Source organism: Arachis duranensis, chromosome 3 (assembly GCF_000817695.3).
Source record: "Arachis duranensis cultivar V14167 chromosome 3, aradu.V14167.gnm2.J7QH, whole genome shotgun sequence".
NCBI lineage: Eukaryota > Viridiplantae > Streptophyta > Magnoliopsida > Fabales > Fabaceae > Arachis > Arachis duranensis.
This window is the reverse complement of record NC_029774.3, coordinates 94,833,263-94,841,291: the sequence shown is the minus strand read 5'-3', so window position 1 is coordinate 94,841,291 and position 8,029 is coordinate 94,833,263. Positions and strand designations below refer to the sequence as shown.

General features: G+C 35.8%; 1 protein-coding gene across 1 annotated transcript; it reads left to right on the top strand.

The window, feature by feature from the left end:
• Nucleotides 1–285: 285 nt before the first annotated feature.
• Nucleotides 286–1,111, top strand: LOC107479791 (arabinogalactan protein 41). The gene is made up of 2 exons (XM_016099895.3): nucleotides 286–570; nucleotides 708–1,111. Exons 1-2 carry the CDS (start codon nucleotides 441–443, stop codon nucleotides 803–805), a joined length of 228 nt encoding a protein of 75 aa, XP_015955381.1. The 5' UTR covers nucleotides 286–440; the 3' UTR covers nucleotides 806–1,111.
• Nucleotides 1,112–8,029: the final 6,918 nt, after the last annotated feature.

Sequence of the window (8,029 nt, the reverse complement as noted above, 5' to 3'; positions counted from 1 at the left end):
AGAGCATACTGCATAGCACATGGATGGATGCCAAAATACTGAGTGGCTGCTGGGACTGTAAAAGAAAGAGAGGAGGAGAATCCAATTCCTTGCTAAGCCTAACCTAACCTCATAATGTTAGCCTTAGGTCATAGCCAATTCCATGACATTTCACGTGAGGCTCGCTCACTCTTCAAAACATGCGCTTGCACAGAGCACAGAGCATAGTGGACCCACAAAACGGATACCGGATAGGGCGGTTGCCTCTCTCCTCTTTTGTCTCTCGCGCACACGCCAAAACCTCACAACTGTAACAACCTTTTAAACCACTCTCCGCCGTCCCTCTCTCTTCCTTCATTGGTTTCCCCACTCTCTCTCTCTCTCTCTCTCTCTCCCGCACTTGTCCAACACACAGAGAGAACCAGAGACAGAAGAGAGCTTTGGATTTGGAATTCACAAAGATGGCGTCTCCCAGACTCTCATTCGGATTCGGAGTCCTGGCCATGCTCGCCACTCTCATTTTCGCCCTTTCCTTCCCAGCTTCCGTTCACGCCCAGACGCCATCCCCTGCTCCTTCCCCTACCAGCGACGGTACATTCCCATCTTTCCACCTCTTTCTCCGTATTCTGTTTTTCTGGATCTGGATTTCTACGATATATCTCGCTTCATCCCAGATCTAATAACATCTTGCATTGTTGTTCCTTATGTCTGTGTTGGTGTCTTTTCAGGTTCGTCAGTAGATCAAGGGATAGCGTATGTGCTGATGTTGCTGGCTCTGGCTCTGACGTACCTCATCCACTCCGCTGATCTTTCCACCACCTTATGAATTTGAACCACACAGGAAGGAAATTTGATTTAGGATTGAGAGTGGATTTTTTAGGTGACAGTGCTTCGTTAGTTATTCTCAGTGTTAGTATATTTCTCTTAGCAATTTATGTGTATGAATGGATTCATTAACAGTTTGCAATAGGGATTGCTTTCTTATTTTCCCAGTAAGTCTGAGGATGTCAATGTTACCTCCTACATAAAGCACCAAATTCGTGTGTTTGTTTTGGCTTTCAAGGTTTCAAACTATTGTGCTAACGTCTCCGGATGACTTTTCAACAGAATCAATTCATAATTTTTTTAACAACGTTTTAGGGCCCTCAACATGAAACCAACAAAGTTTTGTTGCATTTGCGTTTTGGCAAAATCTCTTAATCTCATGAGTATCATCTTATATTTTTATATCCTTTTCGGTGTATATACACGCAATGGTTACACAGGTGATAGTTACTTTCCATTTGATTTGAGTAACGTATTTCAATAACATTTTCCGACAATGAAAAATATTCAAACAAATATAAAACAATATGAATTGTTCGATCACTCGTTGATATCTTATTTAGATGAAATTTGATATAGATAATCTTTAATAGTTAGGAGCACTTTAAGCAACATTACACTAAAAAAAGAAATTATCCAGTCTCTCTCTCTATATATGTGATTCTGTTCATAATTTCAAACAATTGAAAGAACATCTAACATATCAAATAAGGAAAAAATTGCATATCAGCATCCGTAGAACCGTCGACGAATTCAGTTATCATGTAAAGCCAGAAATCCACCCATTAGAATGCCATAACTTTTATTAATGGTAGTTGGATAGAAATAGCTACAGGTCATAAATTCCGATGTCTTAAGTTTTGATTTTTGAATGTTAAGCTAAACAAGGTACACGCTGTTAACAATAACTTTCATTCGACTTTACACCCATAAACAAACAGTGGGCAAAATAACAATTATTTGTGAATAAATGAAAGTCAGATTTGAATGAACAGCTTCTGTACATCAGAACGGTGGAGGGGAAAATGGTAAATGCCTGCGAATCAGAGTATCAAATAAGAAAAGACTTGCGATCAGCAATATAAATAGTTCAATACATAGAACATGCTTTACGCCTTCTTGCTTTCTTTACTTTCTGTTGAGGCAGAGAGCAAAAGAAATACAAAAAAGAATTGAGGGTTAGGCTTTAGCACAAAAAAGGTGCAAATATGCTTAAACATATTTCCTTTATTGAATTGGAAGATAAGGGCAATGGCATAAAGAACCTTGAAAGCGCATAATCAAACAAGGCCAATCCAGTCCTTTATTCAAAGTTTCAGTTTTAAATAAATCCAAAAGGAGGATAATTGATAGATCAAATTAGCAAAATTTCCTTCCTTCTTCACCACTAAGAAAACAATACCGGGAAAAAAAGAACAAGATTAAGGGACTGGTTTTTGGGAAAGCAAAGCCTAAGAAGCTTCTTGCTCTATCATCCAAATTCAAATACAACGCTCCTCTATAAGAGACAAGAACAGAAATGGGTTTGGTTACCTTGGCGAGGACGCATTGGCGCAAGGAATGCAAGAGGTGTTGGCATTTTTCTTGGTTGAAGGGAGTCTCAGTGACGCAATTGAGGAGTTGAAGGGCTTCTTCTCCGCACACAGCTTCTTTCCCTTTCCCGTTCCCCGATTCCATCCTCGATTTAGGTTTTTACTTTTTAGGGTTTTACCACGCCCCAATATCTGTTTCTCTAACACCCTCTTTTAACTCTTAATTTCAACTAATCTCCCAATTAGCTAGCTCTCTGTTCTGCTCTCCTGTGTGCTCCTCCAGATTCCTTACCACCACACTTTTGTCTCTAGAATATTCTCGATAGTCAATACTGTGTTCTACTACCCACCCCAAATAAATGGGTTTATTTAAATGGATTTTTAAGGAAAGTCAAAAGATCTTTAGAGTAAATTCTTAAAAGTGGTCTCTGATGTTGACGTTCTGTATTAAAATCGTTTCTGAAATTTTAATTACATCAATTACATTTGCAAAATTAAAAAAATTGCACCATATTAGTCCTGAACCTATTTTTCATAGTTGTAAGAACCGGATCGGACCGGCCGGTTCGACCGGAAAACCGGTGAACTGATGGTCCAGCCGGTTCGGTTTTAGTTTTGGACCGAAGAAGGAAGAAAACCGCCTAAAACCGGCCGGTTCGTCACAAACCGGACGAAACCGGCCGGTTCGATGTAATTCATGAACCGGCCGGTCCTATGGTGCTCCCAACAAATGCAAGTCTTGGGTGCTCCAGCATTTGAATATTGGATCCAATATTCAAAAATGCATGCAATGGGTTTTGAACCCTTGTCCCCTTGCTATGCAAGGATAAGGAATGCCAGCAAGCTAGTGTGCTCATCTACAAATTTATGTGTTAATTATTCTATATATTATATATATACACAACTGAATTATTTTATATTTATTTAATTTAATTTTAGTTTTATACTCAATTTTTTTTAATTCTTTAGAATTTATAGAATTATTAAAATAAGTATCAAATATTTTAATATTTACATTTACATATTAAAATGCTAGTAAAGATATTTATTTTAAATTTTTTTAGAGTATTGAGTTAGTAGGTCTTCGAAAATTTCGACTTAAGACTAATTAGTAGGGACATCTAAGTATCACCACTAAATTTCACATGAAAAATTAATGGAGTGACGTAATGCGTTCATCGTTTACTATCTTGAAGGACCAAATTGATATTTTATTTTTTTTCAAGGGCTAATTAATTTGAAGTAAAAAATTTTAAGGATGAACATAATTGTCACTTTATTCAATTTTTTACTATTTTATATTTTTTATTTACGTACGACCGGTTCTATCGGTTCAACCAGTGACCCACCGGTTGAACCAGTAAACCAGTGAACCAGTAACTTGACCGGTTCGATCACCGGTTCGGTTCTGACAACTATGCTATTTTTTGTTAATAACGTGTTGACATAACTTGATGACGTGGATTTTTGGTGACACGTGTCACCTCATAGTTTAGCCACGTGTAACGATACAATGACGTATTGATCAGCGACACATGGTATGCTGATGTGGATGGTTATGCCATGTGTCACAGTGTTATTTGTCCACATGTCATCCACTATGTCATCGTTATATATGCATTAAATTGGTCTCCTTACTTTGTATCAGATGACTCATTTTAATCTTTGAAATTGAATATCGTACACCAAATTTGTCCCTTGTTCTCATTTTTCTTTGTAAATACAAAACTCTCAATATTTTTTGATACACTAATTTTAATTTTATTTTTTATTATATAATTTTTTATAATGAATTTTTTAATTAATAATTTTAACTTGTATCATTAGAGCACATGTTAGTTAAATCTAAAATTTTATTATTGCGTCTTGTATTTATTTGTATTTGTTTTAATACTGTTAAAGCATAATAAGTGCTTATATTAATTAATAGTATAATATATAAAAAGGCCGCCTAACTAAGTTATAGATAAAATGAAGGGTTAAATACGATTTTAGTCTCTAAGATAGGGGCTGAAAATTTATTTCGTCCTCAAACTTTTTTTCGCTACAAAATGGTCCCAAAAGTTTAACTTAATTTTAAAATCGTCATTTTTTACCAAATTTTTAATTTTTATTTCCAAAATACCCTTAACAAAAAAATTTAAAAAAAAAAAGAAAAGAAACATGGGTTAAGGAAAATGGGGGAGGATATCAGCTGGAGGGAGAGTTGGATTTTGATTCAGGGAGAAGAAGGGGAAAGGAAGGGAAGGGGAAAGGGAAGGGCCACTGCCGCCACTCCTGCTCCTCTTCGTTCATTCCTCACCGCTGGATTTTACTGTGAGGGTGGACCTCACCCTCGCCGTCATCGTCGCCTCGCCGTCGCTCTCGTCTCGTCACACCTCCTCCTTTCCGTCGCACCTTGTCTCGCCGCACCTCTTCCTCGCCGTCGCACCTCGTCTCGTCGTTTGTTTTGATAATTATATTTATGGATTTTTTGTTCTTGTAATTGAAAATGAATTTGGAGATTTTTTATTATTGTAATTACATCTGTGTTTTGTTAATAAAAAGGGAAGAATTTTAGTTTTTAGTTTTGTTGATGGTTCTGAGTTTTGATTGTTCTGATTTTTTTAGTTCTAATTTTCTGAGTTCTGGGTGGCGGTGGTGGTGGTGGGTTCTGAGTTTTGTTGTTCTTCTTATGGTTCCGTTATCATTGTTGTTGTTTTTCTTCTTCTTATATTTTTTCTTATGATTCCATTATCCATTGTTCTTCAGATGATGATGTTGATAACCATGAAGATAATGGTGGTGGTGGTGGGTTCTGGTTCAGTTTAGACTTTTGTTCTGCTTCTTGTTAATTTTGATTGATTTTGGGAAAGTTCTGATGATGATGATGATGACCATGATGATAACAGTGGTGGTGGGTTCTGGTACAACTTGGGCTTCTGTTCTGTTTCTGTTGATTTTGGTTGCTTTTGGGAAGAAGGGGGAAAGGTATTTTCGTCCGAAGGACGATTTTAAAATTTAGTTAAACCTTTGGAACCATTTTATAGCAAAAAAGAAGGCAGGGGACGAAATAAATTTTCGACCCCTACCTTAGGGACTAAAATCGTATTTAACCCTAAAATGAAATTATTATAATCGACAATATAAATCTATCTTATTAAGTTAGTGAGAAGTCAATTATATGGGGAATCGAATATTCTTAAAACGGATGGGAATAATGAATTTATATTAGTTAACAAGTGCCTTATCAAGTATTCTTAAAATATTTATTAAGATGTTAAATATTAAAAGTTTGTATTAAAAAATATTATTATACTCCTAACTTACACTCTTTACTAAATTAATATCAATATCTCATATAATTTTTTTAATAAAATATTATAGAAAAAATTATATAATTAAAACTAAAATTTTTAAAATATTTTATAAAAGCACTTATATTTAAATAACTTGTGAAAATATAAAATTAAAATTAGTGTATTCAAAGATATTAAAAAATTTGAATTAAAAAAAAAAGAAAACAAACTAATGAAGGGACTAATTTAGTGCACCATATTCAATTTCAAAAACTAAAATGAGTCATTTGATGCAAAGTAAGGGACCAATTTGGTCCATATGTAATAATGACATAATGGATGACATGTGGACAAATAAAATTGTGACAAGTGGCATAACTCGACACTCGTGGCAAAATAGCATTGTGACACGTAACATAACTATCCACATCAGCATGCCATGTGTCGTTAATCGACACGTCATCATGCCGTTACACGTGGCCTAACCATGAAGTGATATGTATCTCCAAAGGTCCACGTCATCAAGCCATGTCAACGTGCCGTTAACGGAAAACGGATCAGGGACTAATTTGGTGCAATTTTTCAATCCTAGGGACGTAATTGGTGCAGTTGAAATATCAGAGACGATTTTAGTGCACAACGTCAATCTCAGGAACCACTTTGCCTTCTATCACATCAGAAACACACTCAAACAACTCTTCTCTTTATAATGAAATGGTACCGAACTTTGCCTTATATAGAGAGAGCACTCAATGGCTACTTGTCCTACTAGGACATCAATTCGAATTGGGACATTTTTCGCTGGTATATAAGATTTGGTTATCCTCTTTGTATCGGAAAATGCATCAGGCAATTCATTTGCTATTCTTTGCAAATGTATAATCTTTTGAACTTCCAGTTCACATTGTCCTGATCGAGGATCTAAATGCATCAACGATGATGCATTCCAGTTAAGTTCCTTTTCAGGAAGCTTATTCTCTCCCCCTACTGTTGGAAATTTTGATTCATCAAAATGACAATCCGCAAACCGGGCTTTAAATACATCTCCAGTTTGTATCTCAAGATACCTCATTGTAGAGGGAGAATCATATCCAACATATATCTCCAATTTTCTTTGGGGTCCCATTTTGGTGCGATTAGGTGGTGCAATGGGAACATATATCGCACACCCAAATATTCTTAAATGGGAAACATTTGGCTACTGGCCAAAAGCTAATTGCATAGGAGAGAACTGATGATAACTCGTTGGCCTCAAACGAATAAGTGTTGCGGCATGTAAAACAGCATGCCCCCAAACCGAGGTTGGGAGATTTGTTCTCATAAGCAAGGGTCTAGCAATTAATTGAAGGCGCTTAATAAGTGATTCTGCTAACCCATTTTGTGTGTGAACATAAGCTATTGGATGTTCAACACTTATTCCATTAGCCATACAATAAGCATCAAAAGCTTGGGAAGTAAATTCATCAGCATTATCAAGACAAATTGCTTTGATTGGATTTTCTGGAAATTGTACTTTTAATCGAATAATTTGAGCCAGTAATCTCGCAAACGCAAGAAGATAATAAGCACACATGTGACCATCTCGAAGATGCGTCTATTAGAACCATAAAATATCTAAAAGATCCACATGGTGGATGAATAGGTCCACATATATCACCTTGAATCCTTTCTAGGAATTCAGGGGACTCAAATCCAACCTTTACTAGTGATGGCCTTAGAATTAACTTTCCCTGAGAACATGCAGCACAACAAAATTCACTAGTTTTCAGAATCTTCTGGTTCTTTAGTGAATGTCCATGAGAGTTTTCAATAATTCTCCTCGTCATGGTTGTTCCCGGATGACCCAATCGATCGTGCCAAGTTATGAATTCATTTTGGCTAATAAACTTCTGGTTTACAATGGTATGTGTTTCAGTTGCACTAATCTTGGTATAATACAACCCAGATGAAAGTGAGGGTAATTTTTCTAATATAACTTTCTTATTTGAATCATGAGTTGTGATACATAAATACTCATGATTTCCCTCATTCATTGTCTCAACGTGATATCCATTTCGGCGAATATCTTTGAAACTCAACAAGTTCCTCAGAGACTTGGTAGATAATAGTGCATTATTTATTATAAATTTTGTTCCTCCAGGAAACAAAATTATAGCTCTTCCGGAACCTTCAATCACATTGCCTGAGCCAATAATAGTATTAACATATTCCTCTTTTGGCACAAGATGGGTAAAATATATATCACTTTTGAGAATAGTGTGCGAACTTGCACTATCCGTAAGGCATACATCTTCATTACATATCCTTGTCATTCTCTTCAAAAACAAATAATAATAAAATGAGTAGTATGCACAGTTAAATTGAATACTTGATCAGAATTATTTTTCTAAGAAACACTGTACATAAAATAATGTC